This window comes from Garra rufa, chromosome 2 (assembly GCF_049309525.1).
Source record: "Garra rufa chromosome 2, GarRuf1.0, whole genome shotgun sequence".
Taxonomy (NCBI): Eukaryota; Metazoa; Chordata; class Actinopteri; order Cypriniformes; family Cyprinidae; genus Garra; species Garra rufa.
This window is the reverse complement of record NC_133362.1, coordinates 3646032-3674028: the sequence shown is the minus strand read 5'-3', so window position 1 is coordinate 3674028 and position 27997 is coordinate 3646032. Positions and strand designations below refer to the sequence as shown.

The 27997-nt window shown below is 35.8% G+C and overlaps 1 protein-coding gene across 1 annotated transcript; it reads right to left on the bottom strand.

Moving 5' to 3' along the window:
• Nucleotides 1–2: 2 nt before the first annotated feature.
• On the bottom strand, nucleotides 3–26249 carry LOC141325135 (L-threonine ammonia-lyase). Its single transcript, XM_073833624.1, has 11 exons — nucleotides 26042–26249; nucleotides 21392–21746; nucleotides 16855–16971; nucleotides 12441–12682; nucleotides 8358–8523; nucleotides 8082–8181; nucleotides 7931–8006; nucleotides 5109–5234; nucleotides 3973–4140; nucleotides 2092–2149; nucleotides 3–776 (listed from the first exon to the last, which is right to left on the bottom strand). Exons 1-11 carry the CDS (start codon nucleotides 26143–26145, stop codon nucleotides 678–680), a joined length of 1611 nt encoding a protein of 536 aa, XP_073689725.1. The 5' UTR covers nucleotides 26146–26249; the 3' UTR covers nucleotides 3–677.
• Between the last annotated feature and the right edge of the window lie 1748 nt (nucleotides 26250–27997).

Below are 27997 nucleotides of genomic sequence, written 5' to 3'. Positions count from 1 at the left end.
AGTCATCTAAACTCTTTATTTAGCTCATCTCACGTCTGTAGCATCAGGATTCTGGGCTGCAATGATGTGCAGATTCATACAGACACACATAACATCTAATCTTATGATCTTCATAAAATACAGCAGTCAAAGTGTAATTATATACAGGATGAGCCTTTATATTCAGAAACCGAATACAGCTAGATTTAACAGCACACAGAGAGAAAAATAATAAGAAAAATAATCTTATTTCAAGCAGACAACTAGATTATTTTTCTAACCCCATTGGCAGATTATTTAGCTTGTTTCAAGCAAAAACTCACTTAATTTTAACTTCTTTTTTTTTTCTGAAAACAAGACATTATTTTTTCCTGGTCTAGAAAATCCTTCCTGATTTAAGAATTTTTAGATGTTTTTGCTGGAAACAAGACAAGAAAAGAATTTTTTTGACACTAAGAGTATTTATGACATTGTCTTTTCTTCTAAATGCTCTATCTGTGTGTTTAGTCAAACAACTGTCAGAAAAAAAATATTTCCATGATTTTGTCTTGTTTTCCAGGAAAAATCAACATGCAAAAAGACTTAAGATACTAAGTCTTGTTTTCTGAAGATTATCACAAGTGAGTTCATACATATTTTACTGAAAAAAAACATGACAAAAACACTAGTTTGTGTGTGTAGATTTGTGTGTGTGCTGATCATCGCTCCAGCCAGCGCATTGACGGGTATCGGTCTGACAGAGTCCGCCGCAGCTGTGAGTTTTGACTTTTATCCCTCATTTCAACGACACACTCCACCTGTGAACACAATCACATCAGTCAAACAGCTTCTCAAACACACTAATGTCTAATTCTGTCTGATTGTGTTTCCACAGATGAAATGCAAACCCTCTGTCTTTACAAGGAGGAGACGGGGAACTCCTCATGGTACAGTATATGATGATAATACCATATTAAATATTTTAATATATGGCAGGATTTCCCAAACTGCAGATCATGAAAAGCTAGAAATTATTTAAATAATAAAAATGCACAATTAAAATGAATAAAACACATACTAAAAATATAATTTGAATAAAATATTTTCTATATAAAAAAACATAAATGTCCTGATAATGTACTCACCCCCATGTCTTGCTTTCTTCAGTCGCATAGAAATTAAGTTTTTTGTGGAAAACATTCTAGGATTTTTCTCCATATAGTGGACTTCTATGGGGCTTAATGGATTCAAGGTTAAAATGCAGTTTAAAAGGAAGGACTCTCAACGATCCCAGCTGAGGAAAAAGTGACTTATCTATCGAAATGATTGGTTATTTTTTTTAAAAAATTACAATTTATATTCTTTTTAACTTCAAGACAGTTAGGGTATGTCTAAAAACTCTCATCTCATTTTCTCCTCCAACTTCAAAATCGTCCTCCATCGCTGCAGAAGAACCGACCCAGTGTTTACAAAGTGAGCGTGCAAAGATCAAACGTCCTTTACAAAAAAAGGCATTCGTAAAATAAAACAGCAATGGAGGACGATTTTAAAGTTGGAGGAGAAAATGAGATGGGAGTTTTTAGACATACCCTAACTGTCTTGAACCGGAGTGAACAGAGTTCAGGCAGAGCTAGACAAGACAAGCATTTGTGGTTAAAAAGTGTATAAATATTACTTTTTTTAAGAAAATGGCCGATCGTTTTGCTAGATAAGACCCTTATTCCTCGGCTGGGATTGATTAGAGCCTTTTGTAAGCTGCATTTAAACTGCATTTTTAATCTTTAATCCGTTGAGCACCATTGAAGTCCACTATATGGAGATAACTCCTGGAATGTTTTTCTCAAAAAAACTTAATTACTTTGACTGAAAAAAAAAAAAACATGAATATCTTGGATGACAACGGGGTGAGTAAATTATTAGGTAATATGTTTATTCTGGAAGTGGAGTGATCCTTTAACTGAGATCGGAGTGTGTTGTTAAATTAGTGAAATATAGCATAAAATCTCAGCTCAAACACATTCAGCTGATTAAAAACGCCTGGGAGTTGCTGTTATATACCATGGTACCATGGTGCAAAATGAAAATGAACATGTTTTGTTTGTTTGTTAGTGTGTAAATCAAATGTCCTCTGACCTGTGCTTTGAAGAGTTCGGCTTTATCACTGTACCGTCTGTGACAAACATCCAGCAACCTGACAGAAGCAAAGAAATGAGACTGAGTTGGTGAAAGAGTTTTGGAGAAAAGCTGACAGTGCTGTGATTGCATTGAAGCAGTCAGTGACACAAACTCACTGAACATTTACAAGCTGAAATTGAAATGACCTGTAGCTTATATTTACATTGATGCATTTGGCAGATGCTTTCATTCGAATGACTCACTCGCTCCAATCGGCCTGACGGCGGTGCTACAGCGATCAAAAGTACAAAAACGCTCATAACTCCTAAACCATCAATCGCAGGCTCAAGTGTCTTCTGTCATTGGAATTTTTGGCTCACATCAGGGTTTTCCCCCAATTAGAATCAAACCATTGCAGAAAGATTCTCTGGAGAGCGAATATCAATAACTGTCCAAAAAAGTCCAACTTTTGACTCACCGTCTCAAAGGGACACCAAAACGTTTAAAAAGGGGCACTTTTAGTAAAATGCCTATAACTCCTGAACGCAATTAGATATGTTCGCCAAACTCAAAACACTTATGTGAAAGTTCAATCAGAGGTCGCAGGACAAAAATCGCAGAGCTTGGCCATTTGGTGGCACTATAAAAGCAAAAAAAAAAAAATGGTTATAACTGTGCAACCATTCGCTGTGCACGGTCTTGGTCCAAAGTGCCACAAGTGTCTATAAGGACATTTGCGTATCTCAAAAAACACTGCCGCCATTGGGCGATGAAGTTTGAGCACCTATTAGACAAGGTTAACGGAGGCCAATTGGAACGAAACTTGGTGGGTCTGTTTGACTCATGGCCCCAAAGGTCTGTGAGAAATATTTCATGTAAATGATTGTGCATTGCATGGTTTTTCACACATACACACGATATTTGTATCATATGATAGAACTCCTCATTCTGGACAACTTTGCTTCTAAAACCACTGCTGTCAATCTAATTGTTTGTAAAATGATTGAGATGATGTTACACTGCAAAAAATGCTTTTCATACTTAGATTTGTTGTCTTGTTTCCAGCCAAAATATCAAAAAATTCTTAAATCAAGAAGGATTTAAAAAAAAAAACCGAGTCAAAATTAAGCTAAATAATCTGCCAATGGGGTAGCAAAACAATTTTGTTTTGTTTGAAATATTAATATTATTATACTATTTTTTTTACCCCATTGGCAGATTATTTGTCTTGTTCTAAGCAAAAACTCTTTTGACTTGTTTTTTTTTTTTTTCTGAAAATGAGAAAATAGTTTTTACTCATCTAGAAAATCCTTCTTGATTTAAGAATTTTAGATATTTTGGCTGGAAACAAGACAGTCTAAGTAAGTAAAGAATTTTTTTGCAGTGTAAAAACCTACTTTTTGAACTAGTTCTAGGTTTTTCACTCAATCTGGAAAAAACACTGTAATACAATTCTCTGGACTCTAGGTCAATAATTATAAAAAAAAATAAAAGTAGAAATTGACCCTTTGGGAAGCATTAACGGGGTCGTTTAGAAAAGGGGCCTGTCCAAATTTACCCCAAATCCTATAAAGCCTAAAGGAAATCTCAAAACTTCACGAAAGCTGGTGAGCATATGCGAGAGGTAATTCTAAACAAGCATGCAAAGTTTTAAAGAGATCGGACATTGCTTTCAAGATGTATATGCTTGTGCAACAGAAGCTTAAGCAGTAGAAGTCATGAGTTTTAATCTTAGGGAATGGATGCACTGATAACATGTACAGCTTGAATGCAATGCAAGTCACTTTGGATGAAAGAATATGCATGAATGTAAATAATGCTTTAGTTGGCTTTGTGTCATTGAATCGCAGCTGATAGGATGCATTTGTCCATTCAGCAGTCGATGTGTTGTTTGCTCACCTGACGTCCTCTCTGGCCAGCAGGTCCAGTAGTTTGGCCATGTCTCCGGGCCAGTCGGCCAGCTGCACCGTGAAGCGACTGACTCTGTCGTCCAGAACCAGAGCCCGTTCCACACACTGCAGAACCAGGTCCAGTTCCATGTTTGCACTGCTCACCACCACCGCCACCCTACAGTACAATACAACCTTTACACAGGACCCTTACTTATATTTTAATGTCACATTTTCTGTGTAGATTTGTTCTGTTTTAACAATTTTTTTAGTTAATAGTTAGTTAATCTAAAAAAAGGGGAGACATTTTGTCATATTGTTGTTGCATAACTGTCATTAATATAATTCACCAAAAATGAAACAAAATATAAACATGAGAATATATGATTTGTACAACTATTTTTAAAATATATTTTTGACATAAAATATTATTAAAGTAATAATATTAACATTATTAAATATTTTAAAATAACTTTTAAAATATTTTAATATTAACTTTAACTTCAATAATAATATTTATTTATTTGTTTATGCATACCTTCCTGAGGTTCACACAGTAAAGCATGCTGCTCAAATGCCGAGTTTATGGGTTTGATTCTTAGAAAAATGTACATGCATGAACTGAAAACTTCATGCTTTCACTAGAGCACAAGTGTCTGTCAAATGCATAGATGTAAATGATTAAATTTACATTAATTGCAACATTTACTAATGCATTTTTAATTGAAAGTTAACATGAACATTGAACAATGTTATTTTTAAAATCAAAGATTAATACATGCTGTAAGAAATGCATGCTCATTGTTAGTTAGCTAATGCGTTAAATTGAAAAATGAGAACTTAAGTAATTCAATTAAACAATTTATTCTAGAAAAAAATAAATCTAGTTCATTAGCACATGCATAGACTGCTTAGAGATGCACGGCAGCATATAAACCTGATGCATCTGCATTTCACAGCAACTCCAAGTGCAGCTCATGCATTCAGAGCCAGAGTTTGTTTTCTGAAGGCGATTCAGTTCAAGTGTTTTCAGTCAAGTGTTTACCAACACAAACATGATGAAATCCTTCACTGTGGCTCATCAGAAAGAGTCTAGGTAAACACAGACCCAGTTAGGATGTTAATGAAGTGAGGGGCTTTAACCACCTTTTTCCTTTAAGCTCTGGCAGTTGTCCTGCTAAGATGGCAGCCAAGCCCATGGCTCCTTCTGTGTCCACGGTCGAGCGCTCGTACTCCTGAAAGCGCAGCATGGCCACCAGAGCGTCCGCCTCCCTTCAGAGAGAGAAAACATCAGAAACAGAGCGTATTAATATATAACTGCAGAACACACACATAGCGCTCCTCAGTTCACCACTGGAGACATTAGAAAACACTTAACGTGCCCTAATGTATTATTGATGATGCTGACTATATATAGGCCAGCAGAAGAGCCCAGAATATCAATGCAATTATTCCTTTTCATTATGTTAAAATTATGGGAATGATTGATTTTCCAGGTCAATGGATTCAGTACAGTTCAACAAAAAATACAAGTTAATTTTTTTAACATTAATACTCTTCACACATTGCAAGAAAAAAAGGTAAACATGAGAACATCTATGAGAACTATTTTTTAAACGTTTATCACAAAATATTAATATTATATAAACTGTTTCAAACATGAAAAAAGATTTAAATATTAACTTGGAGTATTAAAATTTGAAGTATTAAAATGTTTTAAAACCAATTTTTTGCTTTACATTTTTTTAGGTTCAAGCGTGTAACGCTGAAACCCTATTGTAATTGTTAGAATGGTCACAGATCAGCGATCTCCACGTAAAAGTGATGGTGCAGACCAAACCGTAAGTCATAGAGACTTGAAACTTGGAGGGATGGTAGTACTCACAGCGCCGACAACGTCACCAAGTCTCGCCCCAATCGGCCTGACGGGGGCGCTACAGCCATCAAAAGTATGAAATCGCTCATAACTCCTAAACTGTCAATCGCAGGCTTAAGTGTCATATGTCATTGAAATCCTTGGCTCATGTTGGATTAATTTGACATTTTGGAGTGTTTTGGATTTTTTGCTAAACCTACTTTTGCAGAAACAACCAATACAGAAAGATCGGAAAACAAATATCAATAATTATCAAAAAAAAGTCTAACTTTCGACTCACCGTCGCAAAGGGATGCCAAAACGTTGGAAAGGGGCAGGGCCACTTTTAGTAAAATGCCTATAACTCCTGAACGGAATGGGATATCTTCACCAAACTCAGAACATGTATGTAAGAGCTGAGGTCACAGGACAAAAATCAAAGAACTTAGCCACTTGTTGGCATTGTAAGAGGGAAAAACACACATAAATGGCTATAATTGCGCAACCATTTGTCCTTTCAACATGAAAATTGGTGCGCACAGTCTTGGTCCAAAGTACCACAAGTGTCTATAAGGACATTTGCGTATCTCAAAAAAACATGGCTACATTGGGCAATGCACCTATTAGACATGGTTAACGGAGGCCGGTCGGAAACAAACCTTGGTGGGCCTGTTTGACTCACTGAAATCTTTGACTGAAAGAAATCAGCCACTGTGGGGCGATATTGCATTTTCCAAGGGCGTAAACGATTATGCATTGCACGTTTTTTTTTTCAAAAATGATTGCATTTACCCTTTGGGAAGCTATAACAGGGTCGTTTACGAAAGAGGTCTATCCGAATTTACCCAACATCCTGTAAAGCCTAAAACTCGAAACTTCACAAAACCTGGTGAGCACACAAGACAGGTGATTCTAAACAAGCATGCAAAGTTTTAAAAAGATCAAACCACAGCTGGCGCTATAACAGTCATAAGCGTTACAAAACATAGTATTTCTGTGGTAAATTACCTGGATTTGCAAAAAAAGCCTGGCTACATAATCTTTTTGCATATGTGCAAGCACTTAAAGCGCTTGAACCCTGGTAACCCAGCTATATATATATATATATAATTTTTTTTTTTTTTTGTGAGCTCTCCAGAAGCTCAAACAGTAGAATACAGCATTCGCAAGTCGCAATGCCAAGATCATGGGTTCAATTCACAAAATTCACATGCAAGAACTGAAAAATGTACACTTTCAAATTTACACTAAAAGTGTCTGCCAAATGCATAAAAATAAACACCCCCAGAGGTCAGTTGAGATATTAAAAATATATATATTTTGGTCTGTGCACCTGCCTTTAACCATGAAATTTGCATGTAAAATTGTCCCTAACATCCATAAATTAATAGAAATTTCACAGGCATATTTCACAAAACTTCAGAGTATTGAAACTTTGCAGGCACGTTCATGACTCCAGGAAATAGTCACAATTTCAAGAAAAACATCCTTGGTTTATCTGTCAACTAAAAATGTTATGTGATGTGGGTCAAATTCACCTGGAATGAAATATATAAGCATTCCTTCCATTAAGAAATGCGCTTAACTGATAAAAGTGTAAACCTGTAAAATGCTTTGAATAACCATGTCTCCCAAAATGCAAAAATGTAAAATTTTATTGCAAATCTCTAATAAAAAATGCTGTTCTTACTTAGAATTTTTTTGTCTTGTTTCTAGCCCAAATATCTAAAAATTCTTATAAATAAAAATAAAAATTACTAATAAAAATTGTCTTGTTTTCAGAAAAAAACTCAAAATTAAACAAGCAAAATAATCTGCCAATGGGGTAAAAAAATGATCTTGTTTTTTGTTTGAAACATGATTATTTTTGCTTACCCCATTGGCAGATTATTTTGCTTGTTCTAAGCAAAAACTCACTTCATTTTGACAAGATAATATTTTTCACTCGTCTAGAAAATCCTTCTTTTTTAGATATTCTGGCTGGAAGCAGGACAAAAAAATCTAAGTAACAAAGCATTTTTTGCAGTGAGTTAAACAATTTATCTGTAGATGCTGGACATCTGATGACCCAAATCAACACCTTTGTGAACAGAGCAAGTGATCTTCAAGATACCTGACAGAAATGACTTTGTCCACCATTTTCTTGGCCAGCTGAAAGGTGTGTGTTCCCAGAGAGTGATCCACCAAATCTGTGTGACCAAGCAGAGCACAGACCCATCAGAGCTGCTCACAGGTTAGTTTTAGTGCTAAAGCATTAGATTTACCTCTGTAGAGTTTCTTGTTGGGGTTGCAGTAGAGATCTTTAATGGGAGAGTCTGTTTTGAGCGACTGCAGTAGCAGAGGAAACTCCTCCGGTTCAACACCCTGTTACAAACACAGCATGCATTCAACACGACTGGCGATTCTCCAGATGGTTAATGCATTTGAGATCTAACAGTATATGAATTGTTCACAGATCTGATGATATGCATGAGTTCATTCAGCCAAGTGGAGCGTGCACCCGGAGCCGTAACGCCGCGTTTCCGTCAGACTGGACTCACTATGACAGAGATGCGAGGGTTCAGGTGTTTGATGGCAGCTGCGGTTCCCGCCAGGAGGCCACAGTGTCCGCCCGCAGGCACGATAACCGCGTCCAGCTTGGGCACCTGCTCGTAGATCTCCAGACCCACCGTTCCCAGACCTGCCAGATACACGGCGCTGTCGTCCCTGCGGGCGGATGAGAGGCAGATGGGTGAGAGATGGATCCGTCATACCTGTCCAACTGCCCTCGTGACAGACAGACTGACAAACTCTGCCAAATCACCGCTTTGCTTTCAGGTTTGTGTTCATTGTTTGGACAAGTCTTATTTATGTGTTAGAATAATACACTCTGAGAGTGATTTAGAGACCAAATCATATGTGACCCAGTCTTAAGTAGCAGGAGTATATTTTTAGCAATAGCCAACAATACACTGTATGGGTCAAAATGACCCATTTTTCTTTTATGCCAAAAATCATTAGGATATTAAAATCATGTTCCATGAAGATATTTTGTAAATTTCCTACCGTAAATATATCAAAACTTGGATTGCTAACAACTTTAAAGGTGATTTTTTTTAGTATTTAGATTTTTTTGCACCTTTTTCCATTTTTAAATAGTTGTACCTCAGCCAAATATTTTCCCAACAAACCATACGTCAATGGAAAGCTTATTTATTCAGGTTTCAGATGATGTATCATCATCAAATCTCAAATAATTGACCGTTATGACTGGTTTTGTGGTCTTATTGTGGGTTTATTCTTTGGATAAATTTCAACTTTAGACAACGCACTTTTACTGATACATCAGTGTTGGGGAAAGTTACTTTTAAAAGTAATGCATTACAATATTGAGTTACTCCCCCAAAAAAGTAACTAATAACATTACTTAGTTACTTTTTATGGAAAGTAATGCGTTACGTTACTTTTGGTTACTTTTTAAATCTGGGCAGGGCTTGTTTGTGTTTAATATAAAAAGTTCTATTTTTGTCAAATGTAAAAGCCTTTTCACACCAAAAGCCTCAGGCTTAGAGAACAATAAATTGACGTCTGTACAGTAGACCACAGAAGAAAACAATTTCAACTCTTCAGCAATAAAAAAAAGGAAAACAAATTTTAAATTATTTTGAGTCATTTTTGCTTATTAGTATGGATGAATTGGATCATCAAAGGCAGCAAAGACATCGGTCAATAAAATGGGATTAAATACATAAAGGATATTTGTATTATTGAACATATTTAATTATTGCAGGTTGCAGGTTTTCATAAATTTTTTAGTGAGTGAGATGAATTAATGCATGTTCACATTTATTCTAGAACTAAAGTCACATCTTACTCACAATTTCTCTCAACATGGGGACAGGAGAGCTTTTAATCAATAAATGGTGGAAAGTAACTCAGATATTTTCTTGTCAATTAAAAAGTAATTTTTACTAGTTACTTGGAAAAAGTTATATTATTACGCAACATGCTTTACTTGTAATGCGTTACCTTCAACACTGCACTTTACTAACTAACCCGTCTTTACTAGTACTAGTACCTGTCAAAGTTTTGGAAAAGTCTCTTCTTCTCACAAAGGCTGCCTTTATCTGATCAAAAATACAGTAAAAATTAGAAATATTATTACAGTTTAAAAAAATCAGTTTTCTATGTGAATATCTGTTAAAATGTAATTGATTTCTGTGATCAAAGCTGCATTTTCAGTGTCACATGTTCTTCAGAAATCATTCTAATATGCTGATTTGCAACTCAGGAAAGAATTTTATATTTAGTTAATAAGATAAGTATTAATAAGAAATTAATACTTTTAGTCATAAAGGAAGCATTAAATTGATCAAAGGTGCCAGTACAGACATTTATAATGTTACAAAAGATTTCTATTTGTAACAAATGCTTCACTTTTGAACTTTCTATTTATCTGTGAATCCTGAAAAATAAAATGTATGACCGTTTCCACAAAAATATTGTGCTGTTTTCAACATTGATAATAATCAGAAATGTTTGTTGAGCAGCAGATCAGTATATTAGAATGATTTCTAAAGAATCATGTGACACTGAAGGCGAGTAATAATAAAAAATTCAGCTTTGATCCCATAAATCAATTCCAGTTTACCAGATATTCACATAGAAAACAGCTATTTGAAATTGTAATAATATTTCATAATTTTTACTGGGTTTTGATTAAATAACTACAGCCTTGGTGAGCAGAAGACACTGAAAAAACGTAATTATGAATAAAAAAATCAGTAGTTTAGAGTATATAGACTATTTTTGGTCTCTTCTGGGGTTTTTAGGATTATGAGTCCGAACGGTAGATGTCACTGTAGGATTCAGAGAGTAGAATCACATGATAAATGATAGACACAAACACACAAAGAGCCTCTTGAATAAGTCAGAGTCTAAATAAAGAGGATGTTGTCTGTCTGTCTGCTCTGAAGTCATCAACAGACTGTTGTCTAACAGGTATCTTAATATGTTCATATTATTTATACACTGTAGCTCTAATCTGCTCAATGCAACTATAATGCATGACGATATATGTGACCCTGGCCCTTAAAACCAGTCATAAAGGGTCAGTTTTTTCTGAAATTTAGATTTATACATAATCTGAAAGACAGTATTTAAAAATCTGGAATCTGATGGTGCAAAAAAAAAATGTTTTTTTTTTTTTTTTTTTTTTTTTAAATGAAGTTCTTAGTAGTGCATCAAAAATGTGATAGGAAATTTACAAAAATTCACAACGGTCAATTATTTGAGATTTGATGATAATACATCATCTGAAACCTGAATAAATAAGCTTTCCATTGATGTATGGTTTAATAGGACAATATTTGGCTGAGATACAACTATTTAAAAATCTGGAAGGGGTGCAAAAAAAATCTAAATACTAATAAAATCGCATTTAAAGTTGTCCAAATGAAGTTCTTAGCAATGCATATTACTAATCAAAAATTAAGTTTTGATATATTTATGGTAGGAGATTTACAAAATATTTTCATGGAACATGATCTTAATATCCTAATGATTTTTTGCATTAAAGAAAAATCAATAATTTTGACCCATACAATGTATTGTTGGCTATTGCTACAAATATACCCGCGCTACTAAGCCGAGACACTGCAGGTGAGTAGGGAAAAAAAAAATAACTAATAGTTATCACCTTACTTACCCAGATGATTGATAATTGCAAACATGTTTTGTATTACAAGTTTTCTAAAATGTTAGGTTTAAATATGCAAATGAGCATTATTTAATGAAATATGCACTAATTTGCATACATTTCTAGTACAAAAATCTAAACACTGGATGAAGTCAGTTTCAAAATTATTGTTTAATTTTTTTGACATTAATGTTTTTACATGAGATTTATGGCTCAGTGTAGGAGATAAAAATCAATTTGAGAAAAAATACTTTAAAAATATGCATTGCAATTGAAATCTATTGACACAAATAGATTAATTAATATAAAAGAAACACTTTACAGTTTATCTATTTGTGTCAATAGATTTCAATTACAATGCATATTTTTAAAGGATGTTTTCTCAAAATGAATTTTTTCTTCTACACTGAGCCATAAATCTCCACTTCAGTAGCACTTACACACACCACACTTAACTTTTTTATTCTTATAGTCTACATCCTGAAGGTTTTTACAGAGGGATTGTTCAGATATAATTTGCTTGATTTTCTACAACACTTTGTTCACCCCTTGTTTTCTGTCTGTTCTAAGCATTTTCTAAATTATGGAGTGACAAAAATGAGCCAAAATCCCCTCTGTAATAACATTAGACTCTAATATGTCAAAAAAATAAACAATAATTTTGACTTCATCCAGTGTTTAGATTTCTGTGCTAGAAATGTATGCAAATTACTGCATATTTCATTAAATAATGAATGCATATTAAAACCTAACATTTTAGAAAACTTGTAATACAAAAAATGTTGGCAATTATCAATGTAATCAATCAACTGGGTAAGTAAGGTGTTAACTATTAGTTATTTTTTTCCCCTATTCACCTGCAGTGTCTCACCATAAGACTGGTTGTTTTGTATCATAAACATTGGCTATATCTGATCTCGACTGTGGGATGTTGAGCCAGACTCACTCCTCCAGACACAGGTATCCGTTCTCTCGGGCCAGGTGTCTGGCGTGGTTGACGGAGTCTCGGGCCGTGCTGCCGTACGAGATGACCATGGCGCCGTAGTCTCTGTACATGCGCAGGCGAGGAGGAGAGCTGTACGCCGGCATGATGACGAACACCGGGATCCGCATCTCCACCGCGTGATACGCCACCGCCATCGAGAAGTTACAGTCCGTGGCCACGATCACACCCTTCCTCTGCTGATCCTGGAACAGCCACAGAGTAACAATCATGTTTCATATTTGTGACCCCGGACTACAAAACAGTCATGAGGGCAAACATTTTGACATTTAAATAAGCTTTCCATTGATGTCTGGTTTGTTAGGATAGGACAATATTTGGCTGAGATACATCTATTTGAAAATCTATAATCTGAGGGTTTCTAGCCTATTTCTAGCATGATCAACAAGTTGCTAGCCTGTTTCTAGCATGATTAGCAAGTTATTCACATGTTTCTAGCATGTTTCTAGCCTGGCTAGCAAGTTGCTAGCCTATTTCTAGCATTATTAACAAGTTTCTAACATGATTAGCAAGTTGTTTGTATGTTGCTAGTATGATTAACCAGTTACTAGCAAGTTGTTTGCATGATAATTTTTAGCAAGCTGCTAGCATGTTTCTAGCATGATTAACATCTTGCTAGCATGTTTATAGCCGATTAGCAAGTTGCTAGTGTGTTTCTAGCATGATTAGCAAGTTATGTCCATGTTTCTAGCCTGGCTAGCAGGTTTCTAGCCTATTTCTAGCATGATCAACAAGTTGCTAGCATGTTTATAGCATGATTATCAAAGTTATGTCCATGTTTCTAGCCTGGCTAGCAAGTTGCTAGCCTATTTCTAGCATTATTAACAAGTTGCTACCATGTTTCTAACATGATTAGCAAGTTGTTTGTATGTTGCTAGTATGATTAACCAGTTACTAGCAAGTTGTTTGCATGATAATTTTTAGCAAGCTGCTAGCATGTTTCTAACATGATTAACATCTTGCTAGCATGTTTATAGCCGATTAGCAAGTTGCTAGTGTGTTTCTAGCATGATTAGCAAGTTATGTCCATGTTTCTAGCCTGGCTAGCAGGTTTCTAGCCTATTTCTAGCATGATCAACAAGTTGCTAGCATGTTTCTAGCATGATTATCAAAGTTATGTCCATGTTTCTAGCCTGGCTAGCAAGTTGCTAGCCTATTTCTAGCATTATTAACAAGTTGCTACCATGTTTCTAACATGATTAGCAAGTTATTCACATGTTTCTAGCATGTTTCTAGCCTGGCTAGCAAGTTGCTAGCCTATTTCTAGCATTATTAACAAGTTTCTAACATGATTAGCAAGTTGTTTGTATGTTGCTAGTATGATTAACCAGTTACTAGCAAGTTGTTTGCATGATAATTTTTAGCAAGCTGCTAGCATGTTTCTAGCATGATTAACATCTTGCTAGCATGTTTATAGCCGATTAGCAAGTTGCTAGTGTGTTTCTAGCATGATTAGCAAGTTATGTCCATGTTTCTAGCCTGGCTAGCAGGTTTCTAGCCTATTTCTAGCATGATCAACAAGTTGCTAGCATGTTTATAGCATGATTATCAAAGTTATGTCCATGTTTCTAGCCTGGCTAGCAAGTTGCTAGCCTATTTCTAGCATTATTAACAAGTTGCTACCATGTTTCTAACATGATTAGCAAGTTGTTTGTATGTTGCTAGTATGATTAACCAGATACTAGCAAGTTGTTTGCATGATAATTTTTAGCAAGCTGCTAGCATGTTTCTAACATGATTAACATCTTGCTAGCATGTTTATAGCCGATTAGCAAGTTGCTAGTGTGTTTCTAGCATGATTAGCAAGTTATGTCCATGTTTCTAGCCTGGCTAGCAGGTTTCTAGCCTATTTCTAGCATGATCAACAAGTTGCTAGCATGTTTCTAGCATGATTATCAAAGTTATGTCCATGTTTCTAGCCTGGCTAGCAAGTTGCTAGCCTATTTCTAGCATTATTAACAAGTTGCTACCATGTTTCTAACATGATTAGCAAGTTGTTTGTATGTTGCTAGTATGATTAACCAGTTACTAGCAAGTTGCTTGCATGATAATTTTTAGCAAGCTGCTAGCATGTTTCTAGCATGATTAACATCTTGCTAGCATGTTTATAGCCGATTAGCAAGTTGCTAGTGTGTTTCTAGCATGATTAGCAAGTTATGTCCATGTTTCTAGCATGTTTCTAGCCTGGCTAGCAGGTTTCTAGCCTATTTCTAGCATGATCAACAAGTTGCTAGCATGTTTCTAGCATGATTATCAAAGTTATGTCCATGTTTCTAGCCTGGCTAGCAAGTTGCTAGCCTATTTCTAGCATTATTAACAAGTTGCTACCATGTTTCTAACATGATTAGCAAGTTGTTTGTATGTTGCTAGTATGATTAACCAGTTACTAGCAAGTTGCTTGCATGATAATTTTTAGCAAGCTGCTAGCATGTTTCTAGCATGATTAACATCTTGCTAGCATGTTTATAGCCGATTAGCAAGTTGCTAGTGTGTTTCTAGCATGATTAGCAAGTTATGTCCATGTTTCTAGCATGTTTCTAGCCTGGCTAGCAGGTTTCTAGCCTATTTCTAGCATGATCAACAAGTTGCTAGCATGTTTCTAGCATGATTATCAAAGTTATGTCCATGTTTCTAGCCTGGCTAGCAAGTTGCTAGCCTATTTCTAGCATTATTAACAAGTTGCTACCATGTTTCTAGCTTGATTAGTAAGTTGCTACCATGTTTCTAACATGATTAGCAAGTTGCTTGTATGTTGCTAGTATGATTAACCAGTTACTAGCATGTTGTTAGCATGATTAGCTTGTTGCTTGCATGATTGACACATTTTTAGCATGCTGTTAGCATGTTTGCAGGGGTTAAAGTAAATAAAAATCCTGAGCCTGAACATATTTTTTTTAGGGGGGGGGGGCATTCTTGAGTGCACTCGTTCAATCCCACAACGCATTGCAAAAACGAGTGTACAACCGATGAACACTCAACAGCTAGAGATAACCCATAATGCAGTGGTTCTCAAAGTGGGGGGCGCATGAGTATTGCAGGGGGGGGGGCGCGGGCCATCAGCAGAAAAATAAACGTAAACAGCCAAAGGACGTAATGAACGGGAGATGGATCGGTGTGTGAAAGAGAAGAGAAAACCATAGATGAATTAGCACAGACCCAGGCAGGGGCTGGTCATTCAAAAACTCAATGCAGGGCTTCAAAGCTGCATTTATTGTCTACAAGACTAAGAAAGAACTGTGTTGTTTATGTTTTGCTATTTATACTGTAGATTCTTTAAAAATAGAGAAAATAAACATCTTCTTCATGTACTCATATTTTAATTAATTCCTGTCCCTTGCTTAAGGCGTAAAATAAATATAAAAAAGGCTTTCAGAATCAGCCCATTTGCTTGTAAAACATCTGCAACCAGAATCAGCCATGAAGAATCAAGATCGACACATTACTAAAAATAAATTGGGTGCTCCTATATTTTTTTTGTGCTCAAACTTTTTTTTACGTGGTAGCACTGTAAAAAAAAGTTAATTTCAAGCCCTGCTATGCCTTAGGACAGCATGAATCCTACAAAAAAAATATATGAATAAATAAATAACATAGAGAATTATAATAATAACAGTTATTCTCCCTGTGCTATTTTTTTTTTAATTAAGCTATTTTATTTCAAGTGTTGCATGTGTTTTTCTCCTGTGTTTTTTTTTTTTTTTTTTTGAACTAAGAAAGCATTAATTTTTCACTAAGCTTAGTAAAATCATTTATTAGTCTTATGCTGCCTTCATGTGCTATCGTAATTATGGTAAATACCAAAATCCGACATCGAAATTGCACATGAACACCCACTCACGTTGTAATTTCCACTGGAAAGCTCGAAATTTTTTATGATACCCGAGTTGCCGAGATGGGATAAACTTTGACCTTTCAACATGGCGGACAGCAACGAAACTATACTGAATGGTAAACATTGCATGATGTTAAAAGTTAAAAAAACTTATATAGGCCGTATAAAATATATATACTTATATAGGCTTATATAAAAACTTATATAGGCTAGCTAAAACAGAACCATTAGTTAGTATTGTCTTTAAAAAAACTATACTATTCATGATCAATAAGATATACAGCCTATCATTTATCGTTTGCGTTTTGATGCATCCTCTTCTTCCTGTAGCAGATGCATTAGGGAGTTTATAACCGTTTTAAAACTTTTACCCAAATAGCATGTGAGGACAAATTCCGAGTCCGCCATGTTTCTCTTCAGTACGACAACAAAATCACCTGAACACGACACACTGGTAATTTCCACTTCACAAGTGGAAAGCATCATCTTTCCCATATCACATGAAGGCAGCAGATCTGATCTGACCTGTTTGAGTGAGGACAGCAGGTACAGCACTCCTCTCTCCTTCACTGAACCTGTGTAATGCAGAAGCTCCTTCTTCAGGTAGATCTCCATGCCGTACTGTTTGGACAGTCTGGAGTACTGTGGGCAGAACACACACGTTCATGAGTTGCTGTTTGTAAATCTAGAAAATGCTTCTCGTTTTTAGCAGGTCATGAATCTATGGAAGCCCGTTTCTGCCACTGAATAAAAAATAAAAACATAGGTTATTGCGACTTGTTATCTCACAAATCTGACTTTTTTTCTCAGAATTGCATGATGCAAACTCATAATTGCGAGTTATAAAGTCAGAATTGCAAGATATGAACTCGCAATTCTGTGAACATAGTCTTTTTTCTCCTCAGAACTGGACTTTATAACTCGCATTTGCAAGTTTATATCTCACAATTCTGAGAAAAAAGGTCATAATTGCAAGATTATATGATGCAATTCTGAGAAAAAAGTCTGAATTGTGAGATAAAAAAGTCACAAATACCTTTTTATTTTTATTCAGTGGTGGAAACAGGCTTTTATATGAATCTAAACTGACTGATGCAGAGGAACGGCCTTAAACAAAGCTGTCTAAATTCACACAGAACTCTATTTCTCCTCATACGGCGTGAATGCACTCGTTCAAAGATGGCTTTAGCATTTCATTAAATCATTCCTGTAGAACTCAATATCACTATCTGCAGTTTGATCAGGCGCAGATGTTTCGCTCTGATTGAATGTTGATGTTGGATCTGCTCTAGCCCCTAAAATATTCATTATCTGCCCTAAATGAATTAATATGTCACTCAAAATATTCTCTCAGTGATTGTTTTTTTCAGCTGTTCTTTACTCAGTGTCAGTCACTGTCAAGCTCTGGTGCTTTACAATCTACAGCCTGTTTACCAAGCCAAAAAATTTATACTTTAATCTAAATTTGTTAAATTCAGTTATATATTTTAAAATATTGCCCTGATTAATTAATATTTATTTTGATTGTTTGTTGATTGTTTGACTGAACAAAAATAAAATTGACACTTAAAACACCATTAAAACACAACTTTTAGAAAGGCATAATATTTGATAATGTCTACTTATATATCAAATATATTTCAAAAGCCTAATAGAAGTAAAAATGATCAATAAACAAAATAAAATGTAAATAGTTAGTAGTGTGTAGTATTGTAAAATCCTTGAAAATACAAAATGTTAAAGAAAAATTAATAGTAAACTAAAACATATAATTTATTATATATACATTGCAATTCAAAATTCAGATTTTTAATGTTTTAAAGACATTTCTTATATATGCTGCATTTATTTGATAAAAGAAAATACAGAAGAACAGTTTTCTGTATATATATATATATATATATATATATATATATATATATATATATATATATATTAAAATGTAAAATGTAATTTATTGATGTACATTTTTTTAAACATTTAATTTCGATGATAGTTAGATTTAGTTTTGCCCCATTAAATAACATTATCCGAGTTATTGGGTTAATTTTGAACAACAATTACCAAAACAATATATTTTTATATTTAAATAAGACATTTTTTTTTATCCTCTTTCTCTTAAAATTAATAAGTACTTCAGCCATTTTTGTTCCTTTTGTAAAATCTAAAGTCATTTTAGCTCAATATTGACCGAAAACATTTTGATAAATCTTCATCTATTCAGGGTTCCTACGGGGTTTGGAAAAGTATGGAATTTGATTTAAGTATTTTCCAGGTCTGGAGAACACTGGAGGTATTTCTCAGAAACGGTAGTAAATATTAAAAATCTGTTCAGTTATTTCTGTGCGGCTTGGTCCAAAGATCCTCTGATCAGATTTTGGACAAAATTTAACAAAATTTGTAGGAAGAGTAGCAAAAACAGTGTTTTTTATTTACTTCAATATGGCTGACAGGCACATTCATGGAAAATGACAAGAATTGGATCAAAATACAAGGAGGAGTAGCAAAAACTGTACTGTACTTTTCAAAATGGCTGCTACTGTAATTGGTGGAGTCTTAATGTAAGCTATCAAATGTGATGAGCATGAAGAGAGGAATCAAATGTACTAAGTTTCATTTATATAGAATTAGGGGTACAGGAGTTATTACCATTTTAATGTTGAATTTTTTAACTAGTGGTGGTGCTAAAGAGTTGGTCCTAGAGACCCCAAAGTTGGTCAGATCACTATTCATGGCTATCACTACAACAAGTGTTGAGGAAAGTTACTTTTTACCAAGTAATGCGTTACAATATTGAGTTACTCCCCCCAAAAAGTAACTAATTACATTACTTAGTTACTTTATTTTGGAAAGTAATGCGTTACGTTACTTTTGCGTTACTTTTTAAATCTGGGCAGGGCTTACTTGTTTTTAATATAAAAAGTTTTATTTTTGGCAAATATAAAAGCCTTTTTTTTTTTACAGCAAAAGCCTTAGGTTTAGAGAAAAGTAAATGTACGTCTGTACAGTAGACCACAGAAGAAAAAATGTCAACTCTACAGCAATAAAAAAAAGGAAAACAAATGTTAGATTATCTTGAGTCATTTTTGTTTATTAGTATGGATGAATCGGATCATCGAAGGCAGCAAAGACATCAGTTAATAAAATTGGATTAAATACATAAAGGATATTTGTATTATTTAACATATTTAATTATTGCAGGTTTGCTTGAATTTGACTGTTTTTATTCATTTTGAAGAACACTGGATCTGTTTTTTAGTGAGTGAGATGAATTAATGCATGTTCACATTTATTCTAGAACTAAAGTAACATCTTACTCACAATTTCTCTCAACATGAGGACAGGAGAGCTTTTAATGAATAAATGGTGGAAAAATGTAACTGGCGTTACTTATTTGAAAAAGTAAATCAGATATTTTCTTGTCAATTAAAAAGTAAGGTGTTACTTTACTTGTTACTTGGAAAAAGTAGTTTTATTACATAACTTGCCTTATTTGTAATGCGTTACCCCCAACACTGACAACAAGTGTGCCAAATTTTGTCATTTTCTAACTTTCTGTTCATAGGGCTGCCATAGACTTAATATGGCACTCAATATATTCTCTCAGTGATTGCTTTTTTCAGCTGTTCTTTCCTCACCGTCAATCACTGTCAAGCTCTGGTGCTTTACAATCTACAGCCCCCAGGGTTATTACCATTTTAATGTTGAGTTTTTGAACTAGTGGTGGTGCCATAGAGTTGATCCTAGAGACCCCAAAGTTGGTCAGATCACTATTAATGGCTATCACTACAAGTGTGCCAAATTTCACCTTTTTCCGACGTTCTATTCATAGGACTGCCATAGACTCCCATTGGACGAAAATAATAAGAAAACACACAGATACAATAGGAGATACAGCCCTTCGGGCTTGGCCCCTAAAAAACCCTGAGAAAACAAAAATATTGACTGTTTTATATGCCAAATAAAATATAAAGCTGAAAACATGCTCTATGAACCATTTATGTTCAATATGTTCTCAAAATCTACTGAGAGGTTTGGAAATTTGTGTCCGGAATAGTATGGAATTTTGTAATGGAAAATGGTAGTAATTACTTATACATGTTTTGGGTCCTCCAAGATTCTTTCTGCCATTAAACATCTCTGTTCTTCATATTGAGTTATTAATAAATGTAATGCCATTGTTACACAGCGCAATTGTGTGTTTTTCTGTTAGCTTTCAAATAATTTTGAAGTTAGGCCAGCTGTTGCCCTACAGGATTTTTTGTCAAGTTGGGCGTTTTTTGTAATACCCCTTTACTATCTGTAGTTAAGATAACACACTAAGGAAATGCTGTTCTGTAATAGCTTTTGTCCTAAATATGGTCCTAACTGAAATTACCATGGCTACTAAATAAATAGGATAGGATTTTAAAGTTAGGATCTTTCTGTAATACGCCCCCAGTTATTACAATTTTAACGTTGAGTGTTTGAACTAGTGGTGGCGCTATAGAGTTTGTCCTAGAGACCCCAAAGTTGGTCAGATCACTATTCATGGTCTTCACTACAAGTGTGCCAAGTTTCACCATTTTCTGATGTTCCGTTCATAGGGCTGCCATAGACTCCCATTGGACGAAAATAACAAGAAAACATACAGATATAATAGGAGATACAGCCCTTTGGACTTGGCCCCTAAAAAACCCTTAGAAAACAAAAATATTGACTGTTTTATATACGTTCACAAAATCTACTGAGAGGTTTGGAAATCTGAGTCTGGAATAGTATGGAATTTTAAAATGGAAGATGGCTATTTTGCCCTCCAAAGGCAAAGTGCAGTAACTACGCCAACACTGAAACTGAGAAAAATGCATTTAAAGTTTTTACACCAGCTAGTCAAACATGTTGACGCTCTCGTTTCTCTGAACCAGGAGACTTTGCCACAAGACAAAACAGTTGTTACAAAGTACATTTGAAGCCTTAATTCAATTTTGACCAAACGTGTAGTTACTGCGCTTTGCCTTTGGAGGGCAGTATTGCTTGTCTAAAACACACTACAGACAGTGTGTAAGGTGTGTGTGTGTCGTACCGTACAGGGTGTTTTCTGAATGCCGGCCTGCTGGAGTTTGAAGGCGGCGGCGCTGATGTCCTCGAAGCGCAGATGATCAGGAGGAGCTTTGGCTGCTGTCTTGCTCTCGCCTACTTTCTTCACGTTAGATTTGGGTGTGGACATCAACTGCACCTCCGCTGGTTCCGAAACACTGGTCTGGAAGACTTTCACGTCTCCATTGAGGTACTCCTCGGCTCCGAAGTCTTTCAGGCGTTCTGGGCAGATGAGGGTTGAGCGGCGACCCACGCGGCCGTTAGCGATGTAGGCGTCTTTAGAGCACGGCCCGCTGTGGAAGGAGCAGTCGGGTTTGGAGGAACTTCTGCGCTGTTCCGCGCTGTCAGAGGAAAAATCAAGAGTAAATACTATTTATTCTCTTTTCTCTTATTCTCTGCATTTCTCCGGTGCTCTCGCTTGTTTACTAATCTCTAATGACTTTTATGACAACTTGTCAAGTCATAGTTATCTAAAATCAAAACTCAAGCTAAAATGAAAACAATTAAAATTAAAACCATCAAAATAATGCTACTTGAAATAAAATATATATTTTAATTTTTTTAATCATTTATTATTATTTGAATTTTTTTTTAAATATCTCCTCTTAGAGCAATTTAAATCATGCTAGCAATATTCTGATCATGCTAACAACATGCTAGTAACTTGCTTATCATGCTAGCAAAATGCTAGTAGCTGGCTAATCATGTTAGAAACATGCTAGTAACATGCTAATCATGCTCGAATCATGCTAACAACATGTTAGTAACTTGCTAATCATGAAACATGCTATCAACATTCTAATCATGTTAATAACATTCTAAGCATGCTAGCAACATTCTAGTAACTTGCTAAACATGTTAGCAACATGCTTATAAAATGGTAATCATGTTAGAATCATGTTAATAACATGCTAGCAACATACTAGTAATTTGCTAATCATGCAAAAAACATGCTAGTAACATTACGCATACTAGTAACATGATAGTAAGTTGCTGATCATGTTAGCAACATGCTAGTAACATGCTAATCATGCTCAAATCATGCTAGCAACATTATAGTAATTTGATAATCATGCTAGAAACATGTTAGCAACATTCTAACTATGTTAAAAACATTCTAAGCATGCTAGCAACATTCTAGTAACTTGCTAAACATGTTAGCAACATGCTTATAAAATGGTAATCATGTTTGAATCATGTTAATAACATGCTAGCAACATGTTAATCGTGTTACAAACATGCTAGCAACATACTAGTAATTTGCAAATCATGCAAAAAAACATGCAAAAAACATGCTAGTAATATTACGCATGCTAGTAATATGATAGTAAGTTGCTAATCATGTTAGCAAAATGCTAGTAACATGCTAATCATGCTCAAATCATGCTAGCAACATTCTAGTAATTTGCTAATCATGCTAGAAACATGTTAGCAACATGCTTATAAAATGGTAATCATGTAAGAATCATGTTAACAGCATGCTAGTAACTTGTTGATCATGCTAGAAACATGTTAGCAACATGCTAATCATGTTACAAACATGGTAATAACATGCTAAGCATGCTAGCAACACGTTAGTAGCTTGCTAATCATGTTACGAACATGCTAGTAACCTGCTAACCATGCTTAAATCATGTAAACAACATGCTAGTAACATGTTAATCATGCTCGAATCATGCTAGTAACTTGCTAATCATGCTAGAAACGTGTTAACAAAATGCTTATAAAATGGTAATCATGTTGGAATCAAGCTAACAACATGCTAGTAGCTTGCTAATCATGCTGAGTCATTCAAGCAACATGTTAATAACTTGCTAATGCTAGAAACATGTTAATCATGCTAATAACATGCTAAGCATGCTAACAACATGCTACTAACTTGCTAATCATGGAAGAAACATGCTAATTCATGTTAAATCATGCTAGAAACATGCTAATTCATGTTAAATCATGCGCAACATGGTTAAAGTATGATAAATCATGCTAGCAGCATGGTTAAACCATCTTAAATCATGTTAGCAACATGCTGATTCATGCTAGAAACGTGTGTTCGCACTCTGTCCCAAACTTCAATGTCAACAATTAAATTCAAACTTTAAGCTTTTCAAAGTTATTTCAAACTTTCAGACAAGGCTTTCTCAAGCCAACTTCAAAGTTCGTCTATGAACTTCACTCATCTAGTTTAAGTGTTACATTTCTGTATTTCCCTATATTTTTATTTAAAAAAAATGTAAAGAATTCTGTACATTCTCGAGAGCTGTTGTTATAATATCTAGTGTTATGTCAGAGTCGCAGAGTTGAAGCTGGAAGAACACAAACAGCGAGACTCTCAACAAACGCAGGACCATCAAAGGACCTGAACAAACCACGCGCCGCCTGAAGACGCTCATGACACAAAAGACAGTTTACATCTGTTCATGTGTTTCCCTCCAGTGGCTTCAGACAGTTACAGACAGCAGGTGCGGTATAGTTTCTGTGGATATGGAAGAGGTTTACTCTGTGCTCAGCTCAAATAAACACCAGAGTGAATCAACAATAAAACACAGAACCAGTGCTGGCGCTTTACTGTGATTCATACATATTAATATGTATATTCCAGCATATTAAATACACTGAATGCTTCCATCAAGGTGACAACATCACTAGAGCCACATTTACATTGCAAAAGTGGCACAGAAGCAGCATCCGAATAGGCATTTAGTTAAATTTACACAGCAATTATAATTGCAGAAATGAATGGCCTTTGGTTGCTGCAGTGGATCTGAGCTGGTTTGATTTAGTCTGGTTTAACACTGATTTGTAAGCAGCCTTATCTCAGCTGTGTAAACTGAAGTTAATAGTATTTCAGTGTCCGCTGACGTGTGTCCAGCATTGAAGTCTATTAATATCTGAGCTCTGCAGGTCTGACCTCTTGCCTCATTCCTACGTCACAGTGTCTCTCTGTTATAGAGAAACACCCTCTGATCAAAAGCTACTGTTTCATATTTGATATGGACATTTCTAAGGCTGTAAATGATCATGAAATGAAAGCTCCACAAACATCCACCTTCAACTGGTGCTTCACATGTTTTTGCTGTCAAATCTTGACTGATTTTGATCAAGCAAACGTCAGAATAACTGCAGTAATATTTCCAGGTGAACACTGGACTGAAGCAGCTTGGCTTTACTTGATTCTTCATTAATATTTTTTTTATTCTCAAATCTGATCATCAGGATCTTTTCAGGGACATTTGTTACCAAAAGCTTTACTTTCACTGTTTCTCAGTGAAGGAATGATCTTCTCAAGCCTCCAAAACATCTCACATATCTTTTGAGGAACATATATTTGTTCATCTCTCAATCATCATTGGATTCCATTGCATTATATGTTTGGATCATTTCAATCTCATTTTACTAAGACTTTTACTATTATTGGAGATATAGAGTGAACACTCATATTTGCCTTATTTTATGTCAGTATCTGCTCTACTGTTTTTCTACTGCAATTTCACAATATAAATATCAGCATCTGCAGAAAATTCATATTTTTGCACAGTTTCAGACTTTGAGTAGATTGTATACTCACTATGTCAGACTATATGAGCCATAAAAGCCTGATGTTCAAATATAATACTCAACATCAAACACATATGCAAACTTGTTTTGTCTGTCATTTAAAAAAAAAAAAAAAGATTTTTCCTGGATGTTATTTTATATATGTGACCTTGGACCACAAAACCAGTCATAAGTCAAATTTTCAAAAATGAGATTTATGCATCATCTGAAATAAGCTAGGATAGGACAATATTTGGCTGAAAATCTGGAATCTGAGATTGCAAAAAAATCAAAATATTGAGAAAATCGCCTTTAAAGTTGTCCAAATTAAGATTTTAGCAATGCATATTACTAATCAAAAATTAAGTTTTAATATGATTGACATGATCTTAATATCAAATAATTTTTGGCATAAAAGAAAAATCAATAATTTTGACCCATGCAATATATTGTTGGCTATTGCTACAAATATATCTGTGCTACTTAAGACTGGTTTTGTTATCCAGGGTCACATATTAGTCTTTACAGGGTTAATGTCATGCATAAATTACTGTTTGTTTAAACAATCCTTTCAGCTTTCATTCTCTCTAAACATGTTTACCGTGGCAGGAAGAGGAGGATGAAGGTGAGGAAGAGTCTGAGAAGGATGTGCACTAAAGCTTGGAAGAGCGACAGGAAAGTGGAGTTCTCAGTGAGCTGTGGGAACGGAGGGAGAGCTATAGATGAGGATGGTTCTGCTGCTTCTACAGGAGAAGGACTAGGAGCTTTGGAAGCAGGTTGAGGAGCATCAACCCTCTTTGAAGCCCTGAGCTGAGACCTGCTGGGTTTTCTTGCAGTGGGTTGAGGAACAGGAGCTACTGAAGGTGATGGAGATGCATGTTGGTGTCTCTGTGTGAGTTCTGCTCCAGGTTTGGGTGTCTCAAGGGTTGAATGTGAGTCAGTGGATGGAGGAACCACAGGATGGGAAGGAGCACACAGAGGAACTGCTACATGCTGATGAAACTCCACACCAGGCACAGCACATCTCTCAGACTCAGGAGGACACTGGGAAGGTGTTGGAGACTCTCTAAGGGTTTCAGATGTACACGCTACGGTTTCCCACCTTTGCCAGAAGGGATCATATTCCTCTCTGTCATTAAAGCTTCTCCGTGTGTCCTGCGAACCGTCTTTCACAAAGTTAGCAAAAAACTGTGCCGCGAAATTCATCCTGGACTCAAGCTGACATGAAATACGAAGCTCTCTATGTCCAGTGGTATTGTCCTCTTACTCAGGTGTCCTCCACAACATTAGCTTACTGCTCAGGGTTATTTAAAGAGGGATTAGGCATAATCACACGCTCGACTCTCTCCGGCCCTTCCAGCCCTCCAGGACTCCACCTACAGCTCTATTCCTGTATCAGACCCGGTTTAAACCCGCCTCTCACGTGGTATAATCAGACTCTCTAAAGGGATAGATGAGGACTTAATGCTTCCCACACAATAATGACCTGGCTCTGTCGTCCAGCAGAAAGTGTCCTCCATGAGACCTCAAGCTCTGACCTCCAGGACAGGCCAAATCCTCCTCAGACGGGATCACAGATCACCTCTGACTTCACACTCATCATTTATGATGCTCCAGACTCTAGACCAGTGTTTTTCAACCTTTTTTGAGCAAAGGTACATTTTTAATTGAAAAACTGGCACACCAACAATCGAAATTGTAAAAAAAATTAAACTCTGTAGCCTATATTAACAATATACAGCCATTCTTATCGAAGTGTATTGAAATAAACACAAAGAAAAAAGTATTTTATCTTTCATATTTATTCTTCTTTCAAATAAATGTGCAATTAACAATATACAGTCATTCTTATCAAAGTGTCTTGAATAGGAATCAAATAAACATATTTCTACCTACTCAGTGTGAAACCTGGGCCTGCTTGGATGAACACAGAGCTGATAACTTAGTTTTCAAAAAATGTTTTAGACCAATTAGGTGAAATTGAATAATTTTCCACGGCACACTACTGTACCACGGCACAGTGGTTGAAAAACACTGCTCTAGACATGCTACAGCCATGATATATACAATTCATATTTATTGTAGCATAAACACACTCACCGTCTGCTTTAAATGTAATCATCTCAGCACATTTAAATAACATAACATTGGTTAACCAGATTTGTAAATTTTTTAAAGGAAATGTGTTTGCCCATGCAGCGCTCTCCACCACAGTGCTGTTCTGTGTGGTTGATCGGGTATTTATGTTGTTTCTAGGGTGTTGCTAGGATGTTTAGGGTGGTTGTTATGGTGTATGTGTGGTTTCTAGAATGTTGCTAGGGTGTTTAGAGTGGTTGTTAGAATGTATGTCTGGTTTCTAGAGCGTTACTAGGGTGTGTGTGGTTTCTAGGGTGTTGCTATGGTGTTCAGGGTTGTTTCTAGAGTGTTGCTAGGGTGTGTGTGGTTTCTAGGGTGTTGCCAGGGTGTTCAGGTGGTTGCTAGGGTGTATGTGTGGTTCCTATGATGTTGCTAGGGTTTTTAGAGTGGTTGTTAGAGTGTATGTCTGGTTTCTAGAGCGGTGCTAGGGTGTGTGTGGTTTCTAGGGTGTTCAGGGTGGTTGCTAGGGTGTATGTGTGGTTTCTAGGGTGTTGCTGGGATGTTCAGGGTGGTTGCTAGAATGTATGTGTGGTTTCTAGGGTGTTGCTAGTATGTTCAGGGTGGTTGCTTGGATGTATTTGTGTTTTCTAGGGTGTTCACGGTGGTTGCTAGGATGTATGTGTGGTTTCTAGGGTGTCGCTAGGGTGCATACGTGGTGTTTAGGGTGGTTGTTAAAGTGTATGTGTGTTTTCTAGGGTGTTGATATTCAGTGTGGTTGCTAGGATGTATGTGTGGTTTCTATGCTGTTGTTACGGTGTTCAGGGTGGTTGCTAGGATATATGTGTGGTTTTGGGTGTTGCTAGGGTGTTCAGGGTGGTTGTTAGAGTGTATGTCTTGTGTATGTGTGCTTTCTGGAGTGTTGCTAGGATGTTCAGGGTGGTTGCTAGGGTGTATGTGTGGTTTCTAGGGTGTTGCTAGGATG